Below are 27,990 nucleotides of genomic sequence, written 5' to 3'. Positions count from 1 at the left end.
TGATTCCACGTGTGATGCGAGTGATGATAGAGGAAGTGGTGAGTTAGGTCGGTGGTGGATGCGTTGGTGGGTGCGATGGTGGTCTTGGGGATGGTGCGTGGTGGGGATGGTCGGTGTGGTGGTGGAGGTTGTGGGGATGGTGGATCGTGGATGTGGTGGGTGTAGTGGTGTTGATGGTGGGGATGGTGGGTGGTGGATGTGGGGGTAGTTGTAGGGATGGCCGGTGTGGTGGGGGTGGCGGGGACGGTGGGTGTGGTGGTGGTGATGGCAGCGGGGATGGTCGGTGTGGTCGTGGGGGTGGTGGGTGGGGTTGGTGGGTGTGGTAGTGGTGGTGGGTGGGTGGACATGCTGGCGGGAGGCAGAGCCATCAATTCCGTCCCGTACGCACCGCCGCTGTGCAAGACAGAGAGACCCGCGCGGCGAAGTCAGTGATGCGTGAGCCACGTCACGGCCACACTCAGTCACCGCGCGTCGCGTAGCCTTCGCTGCACACGGGCGGCGCCTCGCCTCCACCAGCCGGGCCACCACCTCCGCCACGGGACGATGAGATCGCTGCCGGGCGCTGGGGCCATCGTGGCCAGCGACCCAGCGCGCCGGGAGGTCGCGCTGGGACGGACTCAGTGGCTGGCGGGGGCTCTGGCGCTGCGCTTTGGCTTGGACCGAGGCGTGGAGAACGAGGTGGCCGTGCTCTCCACGGGACTGGACCAGTACCTGCAGGAGACCTTCCACCACCTGGACTACCGCGGCCGGGGCACGGTGGAGGCGCAGGACTTCAGGGCACTATGCGAGCTGATCGGGGTCGGTGGGGCGCGCGGGATGAAGGGCGAGAAGCAGCAGCAACAGCAGCAGCAGAAGCAGCACGAGGTGCATGATGGAGATGCCGAGGGGAAGGAGCGGGGGGAGCAGGATGGAGATGCCAAGGAGAAGACGAAAGAGGAGGAGGAGGAGGCGCGAGGGGTCTTGGAGGAGCTGCCCGATGAAGTGTCCTTCGAGGAGTTCCACGCGCGCCTCTGCGGCTTCTTTAGCGAGAAGGGGGGCACGGTGCGGGATTGGGGGTGCTTCACTCTTGCGCCCGCAGGAGAGGAGCGCGTGCACGTGGAGGCGCGCGTAACCAGAACCGGGCCGCTGCGACGCAGGATGACCACCACCACCACCGCCGGCATCACCAGCAGCAGCACCCCCACCTTGAGCATAAGCACCAGCGGGAGTAGCAGCAGCAGCAGCAACAGGCGCATCAACGGTAGCAGCAGCAGCAGCAAGGTTGTGTCCTTCGACCTCGAAGGCAGCGAGAGACTCGCAAAAGCGCGCACGTTCCCTGCTCCGCAGCGCGCCGCGCGCTCCTCCTTCGCCCCCTCCTCGTCCTCCTCCTCCTCCGCGTTCTCCTCGCCGGCCCATTGCGACGGAGGCCGCTGCTGCGAGCTCGTGGTGTCGCTGGAGCAGTTGGAGGACGAGACGGAGGCGCTGCGCGACGAGAACGAGGCGCTCCGGGAGATCGCCGAGGGGATGCGCTGCGCCCTCCAGCGCTCGGACGCGCGCTGCCTGGCGCTGCACGTGGCGCTGGCGCGGAGCCACGGCGCGCACGACGGCTGCTTCCTAGCGCGGGGGCACCCCGAGGGCGAGACCCTGGGTGAGACTCCGACACCGAGAGGCGCGCCGTCCGCAGGGAGCATAACGAGCGCGGGGGCAGGGGGCACCTCCCCCACTCACTACTCCACTGATAATGTAGTCACTACGTCACTGATAGTGTAGTCACTACACCACTGATAATGTCGTCACTACACCACTGATAATGTAGTTACTACGTCACTGATAATGTCGTTACTGCAATGCTGATAATGTAGTCACTACACCACTGATAATGTAGTCACTACACCACTGATAATGTAGTCACTACGTCACTGATAGTGTAGTCACTACACCACTGATAATGTAGTTACTACACCACTGATAATGTAGTTACTACGTCACTGATAATGTCGTTACTGCAATGCTGATAATGTAGTCACTACACCACTGATAATGTAGTCACTACACCACTGATAATGTAGTCACTACGTCACTGATAGTGTAGTCACTACACCACTGATAATGTAGTTACTACACCACTGATAATGTAGTTACTACAACACTGATAATGTAGTCATTACACCACTGATAATGTAGTCACTACACCACTGATAATGTAGTCACTACGTCACTGATAGTGTAGTCACTACACCACTGATAATGTAGTTACTACACCACTGATAATGTAGTTACTACTCCACTGATAATGTAGTTACTACACCACTGATAATGTAGTCACTACACCACTGATAATGTAGTTACTACAACACTGATAATGTAGTCACTACGTCACTGATAGTGTAGTCACTACACCACTGATAATGTAGTTACTACACCACTGATAATGTAGTTACTACTCCACTGATAATGTAGTCACTACGCCACTGATAATGTAGTTACTACACCACTGCTAATGTAGTTACTACGCCACTGATAATGTAGTCACTACACCACTGATAATGTAGTTACTACACCACTGATAATGTAGTCACTACGCCACTGATAATGTAGTTACTACACCACGGCTAATGTAGTTACTACGCCACTGATAATGTAGTCACTACACCACTGATAATGTAGTTACTACGCCACTGATAATGTAGTTACTACGCTACTGATAATATAGTTACTACGTCACTGATAATGTAGTCACTACACCACTGATAATGTAGTTACTACTCCATTGATAATGTAGTTACTACACCACTGATAATATAGTTACTGCGTCACTGATAATGTAGTCACTACACCACTGATAATGTAGTTACTACACCACTGATAATGTAGTTACTACGTCACTGATAATGCAGTTACTACACCATTGATAATGTAGTTACTACACCACTGATAATGTAATCACTACGCCACTGATAATGTAGTCACTACACCACTGATAATGTAGTTACTACTCCATTGATAATGTAGTTACTACGTCACTGACAATGTAGTTACTACGCTACTGATAATGTAGTTACTACTCCACTGATAATGTAGTCACTACGCCACTGATAATGTAGTCACTACACCACTGATCATGTAGTCACTACGCCACTGATAATGTAGTTACTACACCACTGATAATGTAGTTACTACGCCACTGATAATGTAGTTACTACGCCACTGATAATGTAGTTACTACGCCACTGATAATGTAGTTACTACACCACTGATAATGTAGTTACTATGCCACTGATAATGTAGTCACTACACCACTGATAATGTAGTTACTACGCCAATGATAATATAGTTGCTACACCACTGATAATGTAGTCACTACGCCACTGATATCACTGATAATGTAGTTACGACGTCACTGATATCACTGATAATGTAGTTACTACGTCACTGATAATGAAGTTACTACGTCACTGATAATGTAGTTACTACACCACTGATAATGTAGTCACTACGCTACTGATAATGTAGTTACTACGCCACTGATAATGTAGTTACTACGTCACTGATAATGTGGTTACTACGTCACTGATAATATAGTTACTACACCACTGATAATGTAGTCGCTACTCTATTGATAATGTAGTCACTGATATCACTGATAATGTAGTTACTACGTCACTGATATCACTGATAATGTAGTTACTACGTCACTTATAGTTTAGTTACTACGTCACTGATAATGTCGTTTCTGCGTCACTAGTAATGTAGTTACTACGTCACTGTCTCTCTGTGGTCAGTCTTCTCCGTCATCATCATCGTCACCGTCATCATCGCCATTTCCATGGTCAGGGGTCGGCAACATCACGCTTTTAGAACCGCCTTTTGTGTTTATTTTGTTGTACATCCCCCGCACCCCCGATTAGCACGTTTGGCTACGTACGGTGCGAAGGAAGTTCTACGTACGTACATATAACCTGGGACTCCGGAACCGCGTGCGGCTCTTAAAGGAAAGCTTTGTGACGTCACTTATCAAGGCCCACCGTCTCGTATGCGCCACGTGCATTGCGGCTCTTGAAATATAGATTTCTTTTTTTATTTCACCGAATTCGATACACAAAAAAATAATCGCCCTTCTTGTTCTGTTGGCTGCCGATCGCTGGTCATGGTGGTTGTAACTGGTATTGGACACAATCGTCGCGGTCACTCTGATCGTTGTATAAGAAGTGCAGTGCCACCGTCATAACCTCGAGATCACTGCTCCGCCATCGGTATCGTCAACACTGCCGTTTGCGGGCATTCAAACCTCACTCGCGGTGCCGTTGATTCAATTCGGCGTGAGGCTGCCTGCGTTGTTTGGCGATCACAGCACTCGCACATTCACTTCAGTCTCTCGCTCGCCGGAGTCGTTTCCTTATCGCTCTGCTATCGCTACTACCATGGTCACTGTTTTTCGTGTTTTTCACTCGCGGACTCACTCTTGTCACTCGCTATCAGGCGGGTCATTCGCCACCCTATCAGCGGCCACATTGACGCACGCGCGGTATGCACATACAATCTATCGCATCGCCTATTATCGTCACTGCCATCGTCATCATCACCATCATCGTCGTCGTCGTTGTTGTGGTCCTCGTCACGCGGTCGTCATCACTGCCCATGGGCATCCTGGTCACCGACTTCACCGTCGAGCGTCAAGCAGAGTTGACGTGGTCACCACAATCGTCATCGTTATCATCATCGTCACTGCCACTGTTACCATCGTCAGCAGCGGCAGCAGCAGCGGTGTCACCATCGAAATCCTAAGAAGATAATTTAATCGTCGCTGTCGGAATATTCACAACGACATCACGAGCTCCATCATCATACTCGAGCGCACTCATTCAAGCCACGAATGGGCTCATCCAACTCACGACTCCTGCCCCCCCCCCTCCCCAACATCCCCAATCCCATCAACATCCACCACCGACCCTGTCGCGTGAGCTGTGTAAGTGGGGGTGGGTGGGTGGGGGCTGCACCACACAATGTTCAACAAACTCTTAACAAATGATGCGCGCTGAACGGAATGAATAATGAACGACGCGGTTTGTTATTGTCAATCGAGCATTCTGCTCGCGCTCCCACCCCAAATGTATTTTGAATACAGGCTGCAACGCTGTCCCATGCATTGTACTGGCGGTGTCCGGTTTACGACGGCACACATTTACGACGCTTATATAATTCCACCGTGGATAGATTTAAAGACGCAGAAGCTTGATTTACTACGTATCTTCCGACACGGCTTCGAACACATTTGAACAGAGTCAGCCAAGGTTTCCGATGAGACTTGGCGCAGAGCTTTGATTATTCTCAAGCGGTTTTTGTTTTGTTTTGCGTGTGGATGTTTTACCTCTTAAACCCCTGTTAAAAATATGGCTCATAAACGGAAGAAGTAAAAACGCTTCGGCAAGCGATAGGGTCCGATTCACGACGGGGTTTCCAGGAACGCATTGTGTCATAAAAGCGGGGGCCGCATGCGCTCGACTCAATATCGTAGCAGCATTATTTACTTGCCTATTAGAATTCGAAGAGGTGAGGCTGGCGGGGGGTGGGGTGGGCTGAGACTTCATTAGGACGTCCTCGGCCCTCCTTCATCAACCCCACCTCTACCCGGGCACTCCGAGGCTGGCCATGAATGAATGATTAATTAATTAATTAACTTGCACTTGTATTGCACTTGATCTATCACGCAACGAAACGGCTCAGAGCGCAGGGCCCCCCCCCCTGTTGGCAGCTGGCCCTGTGTGGCACAAAGTGACTCAGCACCCGCTTTAGCGATGGGCATTATGACTACCGGTGAATGATCCGCGTTCGTCGATAATCGTTCGCATTTTGTACACTTTGAACCTGAGATTGACGCGAAATCGGGAGGGCCCAGAGAACACACTCTCGCAGAGCACGGGGGGAACATTCAAACTCCACGCAGAAATGCGCCCCAGTCGTAAATCAGAGCGAGTGGACTCTTGCTTCGAGGCGCAAGCGTTGTCACTGCGCCACCCTTCGGGAGGAAACGGCCTTGCGACGTTAGGGGCGTACTCTTTGGTTCTTTCGGTAAAGCCACGCAGGTAGAACAAAAAAAAACAATAGATCACGACGTTGCGATCGCAACACAAGCAACCGTCATCAGGTGTGAAACAAACACGTCAGCAGGAGACCATCATCAGGCGTGAAGCAAACACGTCAGCAGGTCTCCTGCTGACGTGTTTGTTTCACACCTGATGATGGTCGCTTGTGTTGCGATCGGAACGTCGTGATTTATTCTTTTTTTCCTACTTCTACCTACGTGACTTTACCGAAAGAACCAAGGAGTATGGATTTCTTGCAGTCACGAAAGCTTCGAATCAATGTCAGGGGCAGTGCCATGAACGAACTGCTTAGCGCGCGCGACGAAACTGATGACTCTGGGGATTGTTTTCTGGAGGAAACCAACGCGTTTGAAGGGACGGCGCTCTACACTTTGCACAGATACCTTCAAGCAGTCGAAGCACTGCCGCCGCCTCTTGGCAAAATCCTTGACCAGGCGACGTTGACGATGAAGGTGCTGTTCGATGCCGCCGCCGTTGTTGTTATTGACGGGGATTCTTTCTCACGCATCTCTCCCTCCCGCTCCCGCGCGACTGTCAGCAGCCGGCAACGGGACGAGCGAGGAGGCTCCGATGGGCGCCACGGCGGGGTGGCCCGAGAGGAGAATGGTCCTGAGGGAGCTGGAGCTCTTGCGGGGCTCCAGGGACCGGCAGGTGGCCGAGGCAGCGAGATTCTGCCGGGCGCTGGAGTCGGAGCTGCGCGCCGCTCGCATTGCGATGAGCCACGTGCAGGAGAGGCACTGCGCTCAGCTGGCCAGGTCTGGGCTCTCGAAACCCACGGACTTCTCTGTCACACTCACTCACCTCTCTCTCTCAAACACACCAACAACAATCGCCGACATTCACCACGAAGTGACGGTGACGTCACCACGGTACCCGTGCCAGGCCAGGTGAACTTTGGGGACAAACCCACAACGCGTGCAACTGACCCTTTGCCAATCCACTGCTGGATGAGTGTCTCCCCACACCGTACGGGTCGTGGTGGTGGTTATTTGACCGCGTTGGTCGGTGTGTGCTTTGCCGAAGGTGACGGAGCGAAAAAACTTTTGGAGCACGGTACAGTACAACAACCGATTTTGCTGCACTGGATCAGAATCATAATGTGTATTTCGACTGCAGGAGGAATCCGATGAGCTGTGAAGCGCTTTTTCAAAGATGTCCAGTTGGGTCAGAAAGTTACAAGAACAATCAATATAAATAACGATATGTGTGCAAAATGTAGAAAATGCAAAGCACACCAGTCAACCACTTATCAGTGGCTATCTTATTACAGAGCAATTCAGACTTTATTGGTCCCTCCGTGCCCTTATACATCTCAAAGTGCATCCCATCACAAGCGAGAAACACAAACAAATAGACACATTTCTTTTGCCCGTATTTAAACGGGTGTATGCCGCATGGACCTGGAAACTCAATTTCCCTGTACAATATTACGGGTAAACCGTAGTATGGGTTGACAGATATGGGTAAAGGGAATCACGTAAAAAAATAACTATTTAAGGACAAATTACTTAAGTACATACTTTCCTGCCGATTTGTCAACGTTAAATGCAAGCCAGGGCCAGGCGGATAAACAACAACAAAAACAGTCCCAGACCACACCAACACAACACAGTCCCCCCATAAAACTGCACATTAAGATCAATTTAAGACATTAGAATGTGCGGCAATGCCCTCTGCTGACAACGTAACAACGTCCTATCACGCCTGCTGTGCACGGTGGTCGCCCACGCAATGCCTTCTTTTATTTGAAGTATTTTTTTCAAATTACGTTATTGGCCTTGGAGGTCGTAACCCTCAATTTGCGCAACTCTGTGTGGGTCTCTGCCACGTGAATATTGCTTCTGCTGCTGCTGAAAATGCACTTTACACTCGCATGGCCTGTACGTTGCCCTGAACACAGGGAGACACGTGCAAATGGCAGAGCCCTTTTGTCAATCCACTGCTGTACTGAACGAGGGCCTCCCACCCTGTCACGTGGGCCGTGCGGGATTATTGACCATACTTCACCACTCATGTCAGTGCAGGTTAGTGAAGGCAAAGAGCTAAAGATAGGAAAAGCCTCGCTGAGTCTCAAGACTCCTTTTTCAGGAGGATCTTGCATTGGGGATGTTGGGACAGTTCCATTCATGAGTGGCTTGGTGTGGCATGAAACGGGTGAAACTGGTAAGCACGATTGGCTGCGTACTGTGCGAAAGAAGTTCAACATAGATGGAGGGAACCAACACGTGTGAAGGGATGATGCTCGACCCTCCGGACAGATACATTTAATCCGTTGCTCTACTGTCATCACTTGCCCACCTTGATGGTGTTGGTGATTATGCTTTTGATGCTGCCAATGATGCAGTTGGCCCTGACCTGTTGTTTAAACACGTGACTCCCTCACACTAAAATCATATTTTGCCAGGTCAGTGAGTTGGGTGCGTGCGAGGATGATGGCTACGAGAATGCTTTTGACAATAAAATGTCCATGTGCATTTATATGGCACCCCCAGTGCCAACTGTACCTGTGTGTGGTACAAGGAGGCATCAAGTACTACGTGTAATTACAACTTATATGTATTATTTGGCAAATGTGAACAATGATTCTGGCACACAATGGCCTAATCCTGTGATGGCCTACTCGTTAACGTCCACTGCCAAGCAGAAAGCACGTACATAATATATGGCCAACACTCCCGCGGTAATAACCAGTGCGGCCTTATGGATCCCAAAACCACGAATCTCTAAAAACCAGCGACAGACGCTGGGCCACGTCACCGGCCCCACTGCCCTGGCATTTAAACCGCACGACGACCCCCGCCCCCCCCCCCAACGCTAAAATCGTCCGCAGGGTCCGCGAATTCCGCGGCGATGACGGTGACGTTCGCCGTTTGTCCGCCGGTGCGGATGCGCAGGCTGCAGCAGGAGGCGGCTGTGGCCCACGGCCGCTGGGCGCGCGAGCGGGCCGAGACGCTGCGGCGGGCCGAGGAGGCGCGCCGCCACTTACTAGCGGCGCTGGCGCTGCCCGGGGGCGAGCGGAGGGCACCCGTGGGCTCCGCGGGCTCCGCGGGCAGCAGCGAGTGGAGGAGCGGCGGCGGGCAGCGGCGACGGGAGGGGGTCCTCGGTGCCAGGTGCTCGGTCGCTCACGATACGCACGCAAAGGTCCCTCATATTGGTGCGCGCACTGCTAGGCCAAGTACTGTTAGCGAACACTCTATGCATATATATAACCAGGGAACGATCATTGTTGTGGTTCGACTTCCGTGGGAATTGCTATTTATTTACACCGGCAAACCCGAGTTTGAATCTGGGCCACTGCTAACACCAGTGATGAGTTATATCGGAACGAGTTCTAAACTATTGAAACTAAACTATAAACTATTTTTTAAATTTTACCAGGTAAAGCCCGCTGAGCTATATACAGCAGCTCATTTTCATAAGCGACCTGGCCACAAAGATAGCTCAACGAAGTTTTCTTATCGCGTTGACATTTATAGCAACCAGATACTCTAAACGCGTGTTTCTAAATGCGGAGGGTAAATCCGGAGGACCTGGAGAAAAATCCATGCTACCACGGTGAAAACATGAAAAGTCCAAATATACAGGCGTCAAGGGTCGGGACCGTATCCACGACCTCCTTCTGCATACCAGGCGAGGTAGTTAACATCTCGTCCACCACGGCACCCCCAGTTCACCAACCTACACTGACCAGCATGGTGAAGTATGGGGAAAACACTTGGTGGATCCAAGAGGAGGGCGATGAAGGCGATTGCCTCCCCCACCCCCCTCACCCTCGAGACCACGAAACCTGGTATTTGTTTGAATATTTACCAGAAAAAACATAGTTGGAATGGGTATGTTTTAATGTGATGTCTCCCCCCCCCCCCCACCATTTTGCAAGTTTCTCGATCCGTCCCTGGTCAAACAATCCCCATGACCAACACAGGGTGCCACGGTGACTAGAAGATGTTAACTACCTCGCCTCGTACGCAGGAGGTCCTGTGTTCGATCCCGAATCTGACGCCTGTATGTTTGAAGTTTCCATGTTCTCCCCGTGGTTTGCGTGGATTGTTCTCCGGGGGTTTTCCTCCGCAATTAGGAACGTGCGTTTCGAGTATTTGGCTGCTGTGCATTTCCACACGGTAAGCCAATTTGTTGAAGCTGTCATTTGTGGCCAGGTCACTTCTGAAAAAGAGCTACATAGCTCAGTGGGCCCTTACTTGGTAAAATAAAAATTGTAAAAAAAGAATTAGCTTGGTAAGGCCTTCACCCAAAGGGCTCTAAATTGGTGCTATTATTGTTATTAATGTTATTATTATACGCACGTACGTGTGATACATGGAACTCTCTAATCCCTCTTTGCTATTCACCCTCCTTGAGCCAGCGCTCGTTGTGGCACGCCGGCCACGCCGCGTAACGCCGCACGCGCGGCTGTAGTTGTTTAGACACCACGTGCCAATCATTTGCAAGGGCTCCACCTGCCCCGGCCAAACCCTTGGCACCCGTGGGGTGTTGCTTCTTAGAGACTCCCAGATGGGCGCACTCACGGGAACAATGGGGACATTAAAACGTGGGCAATGGTGGGCCAAGTGAAGGCCCTATATCCCATCTGGCCTCTTTTGCTTTTTATGCTTTCCGGTCTTAGACTCTTCATTCGCTTCATTCTCTCGCCCCCCCCCCCCCGCCGCCTCCACCTCCCCTACCAGAAGCTCACGTGTGTGTGCCGAGTTTCCCCTTCTGTCCATTGTTTGCCTTTTACGCCTGATTTGAAACGAGCACAGATGCTGGCCGTGAGGGCATGCATAGACGAATTGCTTCGCTGACTACAATCGACTCGTACGGTCTAGGCGCGTGCGAGATGCAATGGTTTACACTTTTTATTTTATTTCGGATGGTGACATTGGATAACGGATGATAAACGTTGCTTCTCTGTGATCATGTACCCGCAAAAATCCATCTACGAGTTGCCTCCCGCCCAAGGTTATGCCGAATCCCGCTTGGGTGCGATTACTGTCACTAGAGCGACGCAGGTGGGGGCCTTGCCTTGACCACGTTTAGAAGTGAACTGAATCACAGGACCGTTAGCCAGCCAAGTAGTGCCAAGCAAGAGCGAGAGAAAACGATGTGCTGCAGGGTTACATGAAAAAAATATAATTCGGATACTTTTTACAAATGTGTATCCCTTTATTTTTTGTTTGCTCTGCAGATGGAATAGTTGAGGGATTTTTCGATTTAAAGCTTTCGTGACTGCAGGGATCCATATCCTTGGTTCCTTCGGATTACCCAGGACAGCTTCCCTCCACAAGAGGAGTACAATCCTGGGAAAACCAGGACAGGTGGCAACCCTAGCTCGACCCCGTCGTGGTCATTGTTATTTATTTGACAACACAGCCCCGCCAGTTTGGCCTCTGAGGCCTCCGCTAAGAGGTGGGGGGGGGGGGGGGAGCGATAGTGTAGTGGTTAGCGCGCCACGCTACGAACCTGGCGACCCGGGTTCGAGTTCTGCTCAGAGGCCAACACCATTGACGATAATTTGAACCGGCCCTGGGCCTCCCCTAGATCGACTCAGCCTCAAATTAGTTACCTGGTGCGGTGTGTAAACATCGCCACTGGGGAAACAAAGGCGGCCGGGCCTGGTGTTGGCCACCCACCCCCTCGTGTGCCGTGCTGGCCTTCATAGGTGCTCGCTACCAGCACTTGCCCTAATAATCTTTGTCTGGCAGCCAGGGCAAGTGCAATGATCTTTTCAGAAGCAGCAGCAGCAGCTGTCCTCTGTGGCCTTACAGAGACAACACCATCGGACTCTGATGGGTCCTTTGCGCTCACAAAGAACACAATGAGGAGCCAGTGTTCTATTGTTTATTAATGACGGGTTCGTCACACTGGGGCATTGGTTCACGTGGTTGGTTGTGTCTGTACGGCTCTCCGATGTGTATTTGCCGAGTCGCGCCGCCTGCCGTTCGGCAACGACGTCCGACGTTTCGCGCCCCGATGTGCCGGAAGCGTCTTTGAGGCCCGCTCCGCGCAGTGGGCACGGCGCAGTTGCACAGCCTGCACGCCCAACAACTGCTTTACGCCGCTGGGTTGGGAACCCGACGGCTAAAACTCGAGGTTCAAGTCCAGTTTTTTTTGTTATTCGAACGGATTTTTTTACGCGTCCCAGGGCTGGAGTTTAGCCGGATCTAAGTTCGTAACTGATTCGTCGTGATGGAAATGCTTTCGACCATCAGGGAGTGGGCCGAGACCGTCGATTCACCCACGCTTGGAAGGCCACGTTAATAATCGCAGGTGCTTGTAACTCTGAACATAACCCAGGATATTCTTAGTTCTTTCGGTAAAGTCACGTTGAAGGGAAACAACAAAATAATAAAATATATCTAAACAATAAAAAATAAAAATATAACCCAGGATCTCAGCGCTAGCAACTGGCATTAAGTTCGCAAATTATTTGGTGATGTTGCTGCTGCGTTGGAGGTGGTGCATACTGCACAATTAACAAAAACACTCAACGCGTTCCTCAACAACACTTGTGGCCTTATAGGAAAAAAAAACATATTTCATCGTTGACGTTTCAGACAATTGACCTTCTTCATAGGACAATCTGCGAAAAACCTCTACATGCCACGAGGAAGGGCCATGCCCAAAAAGTTGTATACTGTATTATACATGTTCTTTATTTTAAGGCTACACACAGTGTTACTGCAGAACGGACGTGTTGAATGGTTTCTTTCATTGAGCCGGCAGCTATTTAAAAAAGCACCTCTCCAGTGTGCGACTGTGGTCATCCAGAAGAGGCCGTACAACGTATAACGACGCAACGCCCGATTCACAAATACGACACTTCTTTCGCACCATACGTAGCCGACCGTGCTAATCTCAGCGCTACACTCCCGCTGCTGCCTGACGCTATTGTCCGGCTTGACCTCCTGAATGTCGTCGCTTTGCATCTACATCATCAGCCATACGACAAGAAGAAGAAGAAGCAGCAGCAGCTCGCTTTCCATGCGACCCGTGGGCCACCCAGCACCACCCAAACCCCCCTCCCAGCTCCCTGGCCTGCCTGCCTGCCTTGCTAGCCTCCCTCCCCACCTCGAATTCCAAAACAATCCCTGCGCCGAGAGAGAGTGAGAGAGAGAGTCGAGAGCTCGCGCGCGTAAAGAGGCTGGGACAGCAGTGGCCTCACATTGAGCAGCAGCCGCAGCAGCCGCCGTGGCGGGTGCGGCGAAAGCCGGCGTCGCGCGAATGTCGTGGCCGTGTCGGTCGCGTGCGATCGCTATCGTCGTCTCCGTCGGCACAAAGGGGCTTTTGTCGCCAGGAGCCACGCGGGGGGAGGGGGGGGGGCGATGATGCGCCGGGGCTCTCAATGCAAAAGGGGGGAGAGTTACAACTCGCGCGGATTTAGGCGGGGTGGGTAACTTGAGCGCGACTTGTTTACCAAAATTGCCCATTGATGGACACGGCACAATGGGACCTCGTAAAACATTCAGGAGCCTCGAGCAGGGACAACATTATTGCAAGCGGCGGTCTTGAAAGAACTGAGCGTTGACGCACGTTCGCGCGTGTGTGTGATATTTTTTTTTTACAAGGGTTTGGACGGCCCTTTGTCAGTCCGCTGTCCGAATGAAGGCCTCCATCCTTACGTCACGGCCGCTTTGACCATGCTTCACCAATGCCGCCGATGTAAGTCTCGTGGCCGGTGCGAATGAACTCAGGCTGCCGGGTTCGGAGCGCAGTGCGCCTGCTCAGCTAGCCTACGGGGTCGTTGCTCGATCGACACTGCCGAGTACCTCATTGCAATGGCTGTAGGTGTATTATTGTCATCGTCGGTAGTGAGGAGCGGTGGTGCCGCCGTTACGAGCCCGGCGACCCGAGTTCGATTCCCGCTCATGGCCAACACCCAGTGACGATTATTTGAACCGGTCCTAGGTCGACTCAGCCTCAAATGAGTATACATCGCCACTGGAAAGACAAAGGCGGCCGGGTGTGGTGCTGGCCACCAACCCCCTCGTGTGCCGTTTTGGGCTTCCAAGATTAACAACCCCAAAAACGTATGTCCAGGCGTCTCAAAGACGAGGGTTTGCTTCGTCTCAAAATTATTCGGTGATTTACCCAGGACTTGTGCAGGTAGCTGTTGTTGTTGTTGTCGTCTCTTTCACGTGCCAAGTTTTTTTTTCTCTTTCCGGATGAAGAATGTATATTGTCACAACAGCTCCGAGATGGAAATGAAAATAGGCGCGGCGTTCAAAATAGTTGCGTGGCTTCTGACCATAAACGCGCATTACAACCGATCATTTGTAAGCACCGTCCCAGTAAACATGCCGACGTCGGCCCAACATCGGTCCCGACGTTTCCATGTTTACTTGGGGGATGTTGTTTTAGTTGTCGCGGTCGGAATTGTACACTGACGCGCGAACGATAGGGCCGTCTATTTTCACTCCCAGGATGTGCGACGCTTCCTCTTTCTGCCCCCTTAAAGCCACGGCGGACAGCGAGTGCGCAATCCCACACAATAGCGCGCTTGTTGCTGGCAGATTTGAAAGCTTTTTAGTGGGCGATACCAAGACGCATACGTGATGCAGGGCAGGGGGGGGGGGCGGTTTCAAAAGGAAAACACTCCCGTAACAAGTAGACCGTTCCATATCAGATCTCCGAATGTCTGCGCTACCAGTAGGACTGCGGGTGCCGTGGCCGTTCACTTCGTATCATTGAGTGGGGAGGAGGGGGGGGGGGGCAAAAGTCTTGACCTCCCGTACTAAGAATCGCCGTGGGCAGGGAAGAAGTAGGAGTCACCCTTACTTAATGTTAGACTCCAAAATGTACTTCAAGGTGGCGTCAGGAGACGGCAGTACTGTCAGCGGATTCACGAATCGATCTGTGCAGATTTTTTGAGTGATTCCTCCGGGTGATCCAGTTTCCCCCCACTTGTCAAACACTCTTCTTGTAGAACATTTTACGCGGTTCCCCCAAGCTCCCAAAAGCCTCCCTCCATGCCCCCACCCCCACCCACCCGACAGCCCCAAACAAATGAAGCCCTTCATCCTGAACAAATCTTGATGTTCAGTGAGATGTTTCTGGGTAAATAAAAGACTTAATTCTTATTAGTGCTGCTGCTGATTTCAAGAGCCACCCCTCCCCCCCATCCTGGCCATTTTATCGCCCCCAACTTTATGCGTTTGCAACGCTTCCTAAATCCCCACGTGGATTTATCGCTCCTACGCCACGAATATCCCCCCGTGGACGAGGAGTGGACGCGGTGGGTTCACTTAATCCCGACGACCTTTACGAGCATGAGGTTTTTTTTTCTTCCCTTCTCTCTCTCCCGTCTTCCATTCGAGCACGCGGCTTCACGTGTTGATACTAACCTTAATCACAGACTACAATACGATCGCTACTCACAATTACCATACAAAGCTGCGCGTTGTAGGGGAAGTCACGCGTGGGCAAAGTTGCCTTCTCGCGAGGACAAAGGCCGCGCGCAATTGCAAGGATCACGCTCCAGCCCTGTGAGTGGGCAATCACGTCGGGTACTCAGTGACTCAAGCTGCTCAGGGGCACTGGCGATATATTCGAGGAACACCGACGATTTGCCGATGGCAAAGAGGGGTGGGGTAGTGAAGCGTAGACACGGGCGGTGGTGGAGCACGTCTGGGATCCAGCACGGTGTAGGCGAGGGTTGGTGTATCGGGGTTTTTGTTGTTGTTGTCTTTACCAAACGTCGCGAGACTCCCTTCCTTTGGGCAGCGAGGTACGATATTGTGGCTTGACAGCAGAGCGTACACAGAAATATAGACGCGGTGTAACATAGACAAAAGAGGGTCCGAAACAGATACAAATACACAGAGGCAGAGAAACATAGACTCAGATAGCCAGACCGCCATAAACTAACAGACACAGACAGACAGAGACAGACACAGAAAGACCAGCACCGCCTTGCTCGTCACCTCTAGGGCAACGATAGTTTGTGTTTGTGCAAGGTTCCACGTGTGTGTGTGTGTGTGGTGCAGCCTTGGCCACGATAAAATGATACAGCTGTCTGTGGCTGCGCGCAAGTAGATCGGAGATCAATCCCGTTTCCGAGCGTCTGGCCAACTTCGTCGAGACACACTTCCCTGAGCCGACAATCGGCAGCGCTGCTTCGTGTCACCGCGCCTGGACGAGGTAACGGCTGTCAGACAGCGTGAGCTGCAGGGTGGGCAGACCCGCCGAGACAGGCATAGACAAGATCAAGAGTTGGAGGGGTGGGGTAGAGAGAGAGGGCAGAGAGAGCGGAGAGTCGGGCTGCTGCGTGGACGATGGGCGGTGATGCACACCGGGGTGATGGTTTTGTTCACTCTCCTGGTCTCCGTTGGAAAAATGAAAGCTCAGAGGTCAGAGCGCTGAGTTGGCATTGCCGAGAACCTGTTTTGAATCTGTGGTAGCCTCTTGCAATTAAACCGGGGGCTTAATCTGTCATGAGTCGATGGTCTCAAGTGTGGTCACCAATGACTGCACGTAAAATGTAAGATTGAATTTACAATATATACAAATTAAATTAAATTCCAGCTCTTGGAAGGAAAGTTAATGTGTGGTTTAATGCAATTAGACGAACATCTTTACCAAACTGGGTCGTGCACGTTTGGTGCAAAGGTGTGTGTAACACGCGGAGGGATATCTCTGCTGTCATAGAGCCATCATCTCAACTTGTCCTCGTCGACTTTCTGCTTTGCTCAAGCGTGGTGCGGTACGAGTCACAAGGCTCACAGCGGCGACACCAGCGGAGGGGACATCCAGCAGTGGATTGAAAAAAAAGCACTGCAAGCCACGACAAGTCACTTGTCCAGATGCCGTACACACTCTACGGAACGTCTGGCAAAACATTTTAAAACATCACCATGCTGCAGGGTGGACAAACATGATCTGGCACGTGTCGTGACGGGCTACTGCAAGATCCGACCGTGTCCGTTCAGTGGCTCGCTGAGCTACATTGGCATCCGGTTGCCGAACGAGTACATTGTAAGGTCGCGCTCATCACACACACACAAAAGTGCTTGCCGCAAACGAACCACAATACCTTGCTGATCTCGTCCAGGGGTATAAACCATCACGCGATCTCCGGTCATCGTCGCAGCAGCTTTTGGCTAATCGTGGAACAAAGAGGGTCAGCGCTTCTGCGGGCGTCTCGAACGCTCTTCCTCCCGATCTTAGAGGAAGCCACTGGAGCAATGCACTTTTAAATCTAGGTTGTAAACTCACTTCTCGATAGCTGCTTTTTTTATCGTGTTCAGTTTGTCGTCCATTCCCAGTACGGTTGGCGACATACGGAGCGAAAGAACTTCAACACACAGTCCATGCACACCAGCGGCCCCACGGCCCGCGCGCCGACGGACGACGTGCACGACACGACGCGCACGCTTGACCCCCCCCCCCCTCCTAAGACACGGACGGCTGGGTTTGCACCCTGCTCCTTGATCAGCGATGACGTGAGCCCCATCTCTCTCTCTCTCTCGTCTGGCCCCCAGTTCTCGGTGGGTGGCGCGCGCCTGGGGTAAATATTGACGGGTGTTGGGTAAACAAAGCCCTCGCCCCACCCCCCGAACACGGGGCCTGACCAGACACGCGGCAATTGTTGTTGTCTGGAGAACGTAATCGTCAATACGCGTCAAGGTGAATGGTCTGGAAGCCACGAGGCATCGTGGGGGACTCGCCTCTCCTCTTCCACCAGCAATACTTTTCAAGCAACGCCAGAATGCATAAACACCAGCTTGTAAATGTGCACGTGTACGCGTGTAGCCTCCCCCCCACCCACCACCACCACCACGTCCGTTTGCCAATCCACTGCTGGATGACGGCCGCCCCACGCCGTCGCGGCTCGTGCTGGGTAATCATACTTCACCACACTGGGCAGTGCGGGTTGATAAACCCCGTGCAGCATGGGCGTGGGTGCATAGAAGTATAGTACAACCGTGGATTTTTTTTGTCTACATCGCCATCTGCCGGCTACAGCGTAGCTCCCACAGCAGCCTGCGGCACGTGCTCAATGCGTGGTGGCCGCCAACCTTAAGGGGCCGTCCATAAATGACGTCACGCACCTGGGGGGGGGGGGGGAGGGTCAGACATTTGTGACGATGTGTGACGAGGGGGGGGGGGTTTGAGAAATATGACGTCACATCAAAATGCGCAACTTTAAATAAATATACAATTGTAACAACACTAATTGTTATAACAACACTCCTACAACATCAGAGTGCAGCGCCACATTAAATACGCACTACAATGACAATAGTTTAAAGCGATTTGAAGCATGTTTTATTTTCAAAATGGAAATATGGTTTTGGGGACGGGGGGGGGCAGAGCTTTGTGACGTCATATTTGAGGGGGGTCTGACTTTTTGTGACGCCGTGTGATGTCATTTATGGACGGCCTCTAACGCTATCCAGGCTCGAGGCTGCTTAGCTTAGCGTCCGAGATCTGAGGACGCCGGGCTCTTTCCGTATGAATTGGCCGTCTTTGGCCGCCGTACATTTTCACGTGGCAAGCCACTTCGTTGAGATATAATTTGTGGCCTTGTCGCTTCTGAAAAAGAGCTAAGTGGCTCGCGGGGCCTTACCTGGTGTCAAATAAAATAATGTAAATAGTTTAGTTTTTTAGAATGCTGCATGCTGTACTCTTTTACGTACACACGTGTTGGCGGGAGGACTCACCTGACACGGTTGAGACGTCCTGGAAACAGCGAGGGGAAACACAGTACAACGGGAATGGCCATGCCTCTCAACAACTTTCGGCGCGCCTATTGTTGCAGGACACAGCGATGGCTTTTTTTAATATATAAGGCGCCGTGAGGAGCGGTGGGACGGCGAGAGGGTCTTAAACGCCTCACCCCGTCTGTCTCTCTCTCTCTCTGTGTGCGACGACGCGAAGCCACGGGTGGGGGTGCTGCCAGAGAGATGGGAGGGGGCCACCGGGGGAGGTGGTGGCAACCGGTACCGGTGGGGGCCCCCACATCGGTCGCCATCAGTGTGGTTGGTGGTCGGTCAAATAATGCGGTGGCCATGGAAATATCTTCCTGCAGATGGGCGTGACTGCAATTGGGAAAGGACACACCTTGTCCTGGTATTTTTCTCTCTTCTAAGATCGTCCTCTTGTTTGTTGAGGTCAGTGCCGGATTATCGTAATAGCAAAAGCAGCTACATATGCAGCTACGGGCCCCGCACTTTCAAGGGCCCCGCGCTAAATGCTTTCAAGCTATCAATTCCGGTTGAGTGATTCTGCACTTGCTCTATTACCATAGTACTAAACCGCTTTTAACTTTTATGAACGGCTGGGTGTTTAACGTTAGCGATTTGTCGTATTATCTGGCTGTATAGCAAATTGAAAAATACAATTACTTTACTATGCAAGTTGAAAATTAGTTTTTTAATCCGGCACTGGTTGAGGTAGCTGCTGTCCTGGGGGCATTTTGCAAGCATTCTTAGGACATTACATGTTGAGTTTTGTTTTCAGTTGGATAGTAATGATAATGATGGTGATTATACACCAGCCAAGATAATTATTTACATGCCGTTTTCCACTCTTATGGTTCAGTGAGATAGTATTTTTTTTCATATAGATATGTCCCGTTTTTTTCGTGTGTGCCTTAAGAGGTGGCAACCCTATCTGGCAGCTACACCAGATTGTCGTGACACTGAAGGGCAATTGTAAGGTAAATATTTCCCAACGATGAACACTGGCAATGGTTTCGACTAGGGGCTGTAGCGATGAATCGATGTATCGATTAAGCTCGCGGCACCCGACATCATAAGTGTAATGAGTAAGGGCCCAAATTTGCTTTGCTTCGTTGTTGTATGCAGTAGGTTTATGTGCAATACGGTGCAACATGGGTTCGTGTAGCGTCTAACTAAATACAACGACATCTCAAGAAGATGTCATGTAACCCCTTAAAGAAAAGAAGTGCAGTCAACAAAACGTTCTATACAAACGGCCCTCTGGGAGTGCGTAACCTCAGCACTTCAATCAAAGTTTATTTGTCACATACACATTCATAATAAAGGTTTTTGGGTTAGATCGCGTTTATTTATAAATGTGTCGTAACCCTCCACCACCCGACACGGCCAATCAGCAAAAAAAAAAGTGTCACGTTGACAAAAGACAAATAATTCACTACTTCAGCCCATCGGTGTGTTGAAGAGTTAATCCATATTTACAGTTTGAGTACGACGTTTCGCTGGTAAATACATCCAGCATCATCAAGCAATTCGCCAGAATGCTTGATGAATAATATTGGTCGCGAAAGCCTACGTGTTAAACTGTCACATACACAGTTAAGCTCATGTTATAGCGGTTGCAGAAACATTGAGTTTTCAGCGCCACAACATTGCAATAGAATGTCTAACAAATAAACAACAGCGACAACAATTAGAAACACAAATAAAAAAAATCACGATCTATCCAACACACGGGAATCTCTGGACCGGACAGAATTGCGTTGTGAACGTTACACCCCTACCCAGTAAACATGGAACGTTGGAGAAACGTTGGGCCAATGTTGTTTCAACGGTTCCAACCACGAGCCAACGTTAGCCCAACGTTGTATGTTGACTGCGTGGTTGAATTTGATGGTGATGATGATGATGGCTTGTTAGGGACACCTATTGACTGATGCTTGAAGTACAATATAAAAAAAAATCTTCACAATCAAAATACGTTTGGTTTACGCGTATTGAAAACACGTTCGCCGGTCATTCTGATTTTACCTTGAGAACCAAAAGTAAAATAAGGATGAGCGCCTGCCAACATGGCCGCGGTGAGCGAGACGGTGCAGTGGCTGGGCCACCGACTACTGCATAGGCGGTTGCGACTGCACAAGCACCCAAGGAGCAGGGGTGAGGGAGAGGGAGGCATGCAGTGGACTACGGAGAGGAAGGGGAATTTGGAGAGGGGTCCTCATTTAATTCCTCGCACCGGGGCCCCATGCCAACCGGGCTACGGTACTGAGGACCATCAAAGAGATGCGTAATTAACCTTCAATGTCCATGTCCCATGGGGCGCGCCGCTGTGTATTACACACTCCAATGCACCCAATGTTATTGGTTGTCCTGGAAACTTCGTGCGATTCGAAGTCCGTGTGCCCGCTACCTATGCGCACTTCTCTGCTCAGTCGTGATTCTTCATTCCGTTGGACGCTTCGGAACTCGATTTTTTATGCTCATGTGAGGCGTGATATCGAGTACTTACTGGACTGCAATGCAATTGTTTATGGTTGTTATTTAGTTATTTTGCCTAGTAGAGCGTCACAGAGTCTCGCGACTTGTTTTCACGGGGGTCCTGCCAAGTTTTCGCAGTAAGAGGTGAATGATTGCTATGAATAATCCAAATTAGTTAAAACATATATATTTAGTTTTGTTGAATATACAAAATGTGAATCATGACGCCGGCACTCAATGGCCTACTCTTATGAATAATGATGTAAGGGGATATGTAACGTCCACTCTGTAGCAGATGGCACGTATCATCATTACGGTTATTACACACACTGCGGTATTAATCGGGGCGGCCGCTGGGTTCGAACCTCTGCAACAACAACGAGTAGCGAACGCGCCGCCGCTGGGCCGCGTCACCGCCCACATGATGACGATGACGACGATGATGACGATGAGTCCTGATTATTCTGCAGGCCCACGAGCGGGAGCAGCAGCGAGGTTGACGTGGACGGGAGGACGGACGATGATGTCACCTCGTCGGAGTGCTCGTTAAGTTGCCCGTCCTCAGTGGGAGGTAGGGGCACAAATCCGTCTCTCAGGGGCGGCACACGCAGGCCTGTAATGAAGACCCGGGTACAGGGGAAGCAGACATGGGTGACACAGAACTTAGCACGTCTTCAGCAGATATTAGGACTCGTAATTGAATTTTGAGGTGAGGCATACTTAATCACGATCGAGCAAAATGCATTTTTTTAAACCCTTCGCCTCGATGAAATAAGATACTCGCACAAAATCTCTCATAAGATACCCTTCACGACACAGATTAATTAAATTGTCACGGGTAAGCAGAAGCGTTTTAACTGCGCGCTAATTATTGCCGTTTCTGCTCACCGGTAAGTTTAAGAACAATTCTCACAGCCAGATATAGAAAAACTGAATCACGCGACATTGCCCTGGTAACTGTGTCACGCACCTTCAGATGAGACACCAGAAAGTCGAAACAATTAATGATACTATTTTTTTCTTTTTACCAGGCGAGGTATTTAACATCTCGCTGACCGCGGTGCCAAATCATGGCTGCAGAACTGTCCCCGTGTGTTTGTGTCTTTCTCTGTCTCTCTCGGCCTCACTCCACCTCACCGTGGACGCGGCAGTTGGAGAGGACAGGATGGCTCGCGCGGTGGAAGGGAGAGCCTCCTCCGACGAGGAGGAAGGGGACCCGGCCTCTGGTGCCCAGAGAAAACCCCTGTGCTGCTGCGGGAAGGGGTAGGTGCTATGGGTGAGGAGGGAAACCCGTGATAAAACGTGCAACGTCGGGCCAACGTTCGCATGCGGTTTCGAAGTTTTGGACCGTTGGCCCAACGTTGGCGCAACGTTCCATGTTGCTGGGTCGTGTGCACGTGTGCGTGAGGTGAGCTAATTTCAGGATTCCATTGCGTCTGCGTTAACATCATTTCTTTGCCATGATCATCATCATGCATAATTCACGAAGCTGTTTTCATCGAGTAACGTCCAAAAATGCATTTGCAGTTTGCATATGTTAGGTGAAACGCATAATAGCACTGACAGTTAAGAGTGTAAACAAAAAAAAATCCGCAAAATGCGTTTAACAGTTAAACCGTGCAATAAAAAAAGAATGAACAATCCGAAACTGTGTCGACTCTTACGAGCGTCTCGACCTCGCCGTGTGTGGCAGGTGCGACGGTGCGATGCCCCGGCGCACCGGAACGGAGGACGGCCCGGCAGCAGGGTCGGCACAGGGCTCGTCACGGTCCGAGCTCCGGGACAGATTGGAGAAGCTCCGCAATGATTTGGCAGAGAAAGAGAGCGAATTAAAGGTAACGTGGAGGCACGTGGAGGCAGCGTCTGTGCTGAACGTTTCGGCGAATATCTACGGGCCGCACACTCGCACACACCCACACCCATATTTTTTATGTCAGTCATTAATTGTGAAATGTGTGGTTCATTGGAACTTTTCGATCAGTGAGAGGTCGATCATTCTCCCCGGCCGACCTCCTCCCGCTCATCTCACTCTACTCTCCTCCACGCACCCCCCGCTCCAGCAGCCAACACCTTCTGTCGAAGAACTGTCAGCCTTAACTCAGTGAGAGGTTGCTCTTTCTCCTCTGCTGCTCCCATTGTCTGGAAATCCCTTCCCCCCCGGCCATCTGTGCTGTTGGCTCCCTGCACCCGTTAACGTCCAAGCACAATACTTTTCTCCATTTTTGCCTCTGCCCGTGACCGACTGCATCTGCCGACAAAAAATAAATGTCCGCTCGTTGCGTATAGTTCCAAGGTGGTTAAACATATACAGTGAGGGAAAAAGGTATTTAATCCCCTGCTGTTTTTGTACGTTTGCCCACTGACAAAGAAATGATCAGTCTATAATTTTAATGGTAGGTTTATTTGAACAGTGAGAGACAGAATAACAACAAAAAAATCCAGAAAAACGCATGTCAAAAATGTTATAAATTGATTTGCATTTTAATGAGGGAAATAAGTATTTGACCCCTCTGCAAAACATGACTTAGTACTTGGTGGCAAAACCCTTGTTGGCAATGACAGAGGTCAGACGTTTCTTGTAGTTGATCACCAGGTTTGCACACATCTCAGGAGGGATTTTGTCCCACTCCTCTTTGCAGATCTTCTCCAAGTCATTAAGGTTTCGAGGCTGACGTTTGATAACTCGAACTTTCAGCTCCCTCCACAGATTTTCTATGGGATTAAGGTCTGGAGACTGGCTAGGCCACTCCAGGACCTTAATGTGTTTCTTCTTGAGCCACTCCTTTGTTGCCTTGGCCGTGTATTTTGGGTCATTGTCATGCTGGAATACCCATCCACGACCCATTTCAATGCCCTGGCTGAGGGAAGGAGGTTCTCACCCAAGATTTGATGGTACATGGCCCCGTCCATCGTTCGTTTGATGCGGTGAAGTTGTCCTGTCTCCTTAGCAGAAAAACACCCCCAAAGCATAATGTTTCTACCTCCATGTTTGACGGTGGGGATGGTGTTCCTTGGGGTCATAGGCAGCATTCCTCCTCCTCCAAACACGGCGAGTTGAGTTGATTCCAAAGAGCTCCATTTGGTCTCATCTGACCACAACACTTTCACCCAGTTGTCCTCTGAATCATTCAGATGTTCATTGGCAAACTTGAGACGGGCATGTATATGTGCTTTCTTGAGCAGGGGGACCTTGCGGGCGCTGCAGGATTTCAGTCCTTCACGGCGTAGTGTGTTACCAATTGTTTTTTTGGTGACTATGGTCCCAACTGCCTTGGGATCATTGACAAGATCCTTCCGTGTAGTTCTAGGCTGATTCCTCACCGTTCTCGTGATCATTGCAACTCCACGAGGTGAGATCTTGCATGGAGCCCCAGGCCGAGGGAGATTGACATTTATTTTGTGTTTCTTCCATTTGCGAATAATCGCACCAACTGTTGTCACCTTCTCACCAAGCTACTTGGAAATGGTCTTGTAGCCCATTCCAGCCTTGTGTAGGTCTACAATCTTGTCCCTGACATCCTTGGAGAGCTCTTTGGTCTCGGCCATGGTGGAGAGTTTGGAATCTGATTGATTGATTGCTTCTGTGGACAGGTGTCTTTTATACAGGTAACAAGCTGAGATTAGGAGCACTCCCTTTAAGAGTGTGCTCCTAATCTCAGCTCGTTACCTGTATAAAAGACACCTGGGAGCCAGAAATCTTTCTGATTGAGAGGGGGTCAAATACTTACTTCCCTTATTAAAATGCAAATCAATTCATAACATTTTTGACATGCGTTTTTCTGGATTCTTTTGTTGTTATTCTGTCTCTCACTGTTCAAATAAACCTACCATTAAAATTATAGACTGATCATTTCTTCGTCAGTGGGAAAACGTACAAAATCATTAGGGGACCAAATACTTTTTCCCTCACTGTATGCTCTATATGTATCCAGCCTTATATTGTATTGAACGAATGCAAAAAGTGTGGGTGTGATTGTGTTTTGATTCTATGGGTCAAATGTTTGTTGACACAGTGACCCGTGTTCAACAAAAATGTTGGAGTCTGCGAATCAAATGCCAGCGTTTGCAGCTTAGTTTTTCCACACGCAGCGTGTAGCTCAACTTTACTGGCAAGAATGTGGCGAACGACTTAATGGGTCCAGCTCAAAACGAGCTTAAATAATAATGCAATGCTTAATACTTACTCTCCACGCAATTACCTTTGTAATAACGCAATTAACAATAGCCCATGCTTGCCCAGTAAACATGCAACGTTGGGCCAGCGTTTGGCATGCACTTGAAACCATTGGACCAAACGTTGGGCCAGCGTTACATATTTACTGGGGTATTGCTGAAGAAGGAAGGAGGGGGGGGGAGACTAGTTGATTGTACAACTTTAAAAACGATGGCAACGGCTTTGGAGTTGTGACACGATTGATGTGGGCCTCTGAGCATCCAGCAGGTGGCAATGCAGCCTCATAGCTCAGCGAATGGATGGGGGGGGGGCCTGAAAAAGACCCTCAGAGACGGACGCAGAGGCAATTGGAGACGTGAAGATAGAGAGAAGCCGGCGCGGAGAGAGAAAGACTGAGAGACTCGGCGCGAGAGACACGCGTGAAGAAAGACAGAGAGACACGGAAGCGGACACAGAAAGAGGGACACGGAAGGGAACAGGACAGACGTGGAGACATTGATGGAGACACGGTGGGCAGTCATAGAGAGAGGAACAGGCTCAGATGAATACGTGGTGGAAGGCATTGAGAGAGACGCACCCACACGCACACGGAGAGACGACGCGACAGACGTAGAGGGATACATAGACGGAGACGTACAAAATAATGCCATGGAAAGAGACAGATACCGAGAGAGACACACGGACGGAGCGATACAGGGGAAATTGACCTTGATATGCAGAGAGGCACAGAGATGTACACAGACAGAGCCAAAGAGAGAAAGGAACACGGAGCTTGATACGTCGACTGACACAGAGAAGGAAATAGAGACATGCATAGATGCTTTTTTAGTGCTGTGTCCAGAAACAGATGTTGCACCGCAGCCACCACAGATAAAGCCGTGTGAGTGAGCCAACGTGTTTCACGCACGCGGCGTAATGCGAGCAATTTGCTGCATCCCACTTATGCGTACAACTTGGTAAACGTGGGACGTTGGGCCAACGTCGAGCCAACGTTGATCCCACGGTTCCACTTGGGTGCCAATGGGCATGTGCAACAGCTGTGCGGCGCTTCATTAACGCCTAGACAACAAGAGACGTTACCTTTGCACGTGTACATGTTACAGCCCTTTTTTGGCAGTCCACGGCTGGATGAGGGCCCTCTCCAACAACACGCGGTGCCCATTTGACCATACTTCACCGCGCTGGTCAGTGCAGGATAGATGGTGTGCACAGATGGGATGTGCCAGGAAAGAGCAGTCCCAGTTTAACAGTGTATTTTGATGCACTGCCCTCTGCTGCCCGCAATGAATCCCCAAAGCTCCACGACAACCAGTTTGTGGTGCATGCTGATTGCCCATCCCAGCACTGTCAGTGCTCAGCCCCAGCTTAGCTTCCCAGGTCTGATAAGATCGGGCCAGATTTATTCCACGCGATTGGGCCATAGCCTCGGGCACCTTTACCTATCGATATGTTGCTATGCTTTGTAGAGTTTAGTGACAGACAAAGCGACGTTGTGGTTTAGTGTCCGGTATTTTATACTCGACTTGGCGTCTTGTTTGAACGGTTCGGGACAACTCCTCGGTGACGAGGTCGTTTCGATTTCCAGGCCGGTGTGTTTTTAAAGCGTCGATTTAAAGCGTCGATTTCCAGGCCGGTGTTTCGTTTCAATTTCCAGGCCGGTGTTTCGTTTTGATTTCCAGGCCGGTATTTTGTTTTGATTTCCAGGCCGGTGTTTCGTTTCAATTTCCAGGCTGGTGTTTCGTTTTGATTTCCAGGCCGGTATTTTGTTTTGATTTCCAGGCCGGTGTTTCGTTTCAATTTCCAGGCCGGTGTGTTTTTAAAGCGTCGATGCGGAAGATTTTTTTTTACGGCGTCACAATATTTAAACATCGTTATTTTTAGTTGTGCTGTCAGAAGCAGGATAGAACGCGTTGCATAATGCCAACGTTTCAATCACTTCTAAAACGTTTCATAATTATAAAAACATCAACGTACACTCTTGCCAATTCAAATTATCGAAGTTCCTGAATCTTAAGCCAACATTTTATGTAACTGTCGTCAGTAAGTGTTGATAATTGAACAAATTCAATTACTCCACTTTAATACCTTGTTAAGAAATATATATTTCTTCCCGCTTCTCATTTACTGCAGTCTCTAATGCATTACATGAAGCAAATGCAATATTTGTCTGCTCTTGAGTGAGATAAGTGTAATTTATTTTACTATCTTAAGTAATGTTTTCCAATTCTTTTTGTTTAGTACGCAAAAAAGCCACTGATTCTTGCAGCAGTTAAAGCAACTCGGAAACCCACCATGATATAAAGGTTTCTCTTTCGACAAGTCCCTTTATTTTCAACAGAATTTGCAACCGCGTGGATAGGGGCCGTCCATAAATGACGTCATGCACCTGGGGGGGGGGGGGGGGTCAGACATTTGTGACGATGTGTGACGAGGGGGGGCGGTTTGAGAAATGTGACATCGCATCAAAATGCGCAACTTTAAATAAACATAGACAGCACGTTCTACTTAATTAAATAGACTTTTTAATAAATGTTTTCTCCTACAACATCAGAGTGCAGCGCCACATTAAATACGC

The 27,990-nt window shown here is 50.3% G+C and overlaps 1 protein-coding gene across 2 annotated transcripts in view; it reads left to right on the top strand.

Annotated features, from left to right (window-relative positions):
* The first annotated feature begins 418 nt into the window (after positions 1-418).
* LOC116949314 (EF-hand and coiled-coil domain-containing protein 1) overlaps positions 419-27,990 on the top strand; it is a 40,774-nt gene continuing 13,202 nt past the window's right edge. Inside the window, exons 1-6 of one of the 2 annotated variants that reach the window (XM_032966465.2) lie at positions 419-1,627; positions 6,625-6,838; positions 8,978-9,193; positions 21,712-21,812; positions 22,393-22,504; positions 22,935-23,076. In XM_032966465.2, coding sequence (XP_032822356.1) covers positions 544-1,627; positions 6,625-6,838; positions 8,978-9,193; positions 21,712-21,812; positions 22,393-22,504; positions 22,935-23,076 — 1,869 coding nt within the window. In that variant the 5' untranslated portion in view covers positions 419-543. Of the gene's footprint in view, positions 1,628-6,621; positions 6,839-8,977; positions 9,194-21,711; positions 21,813-22,392; positions 22,505-22,934; positions 23,077-27,990 lie in introns of both variants that reach the window. The other variant, XM_032966464.2, reaches the window with a different exon arrangement.

Source organism: Petromyzon marinus, chromosome 36 (genome assembly GCF_048934315.1).
Source record: "Petromyzon marinus isolate PM22_M1 ecotype Great Lakes invasive population chromosome 36, UKy_Petmar_22M1.pri1.0, whole genome shotgun sequence".
Lineage (NCBI taxonomy): Eukaryota > Metazoa > Chordata > Hyperoartia > Petromyzontiformes > Petromyzontidae > Petromyzon > Petromyzon marinus.
Note: the sequence above shows the minus strand (reverse complement) of the source record. Positions and strands in the feature narration are given on the sequence as shown.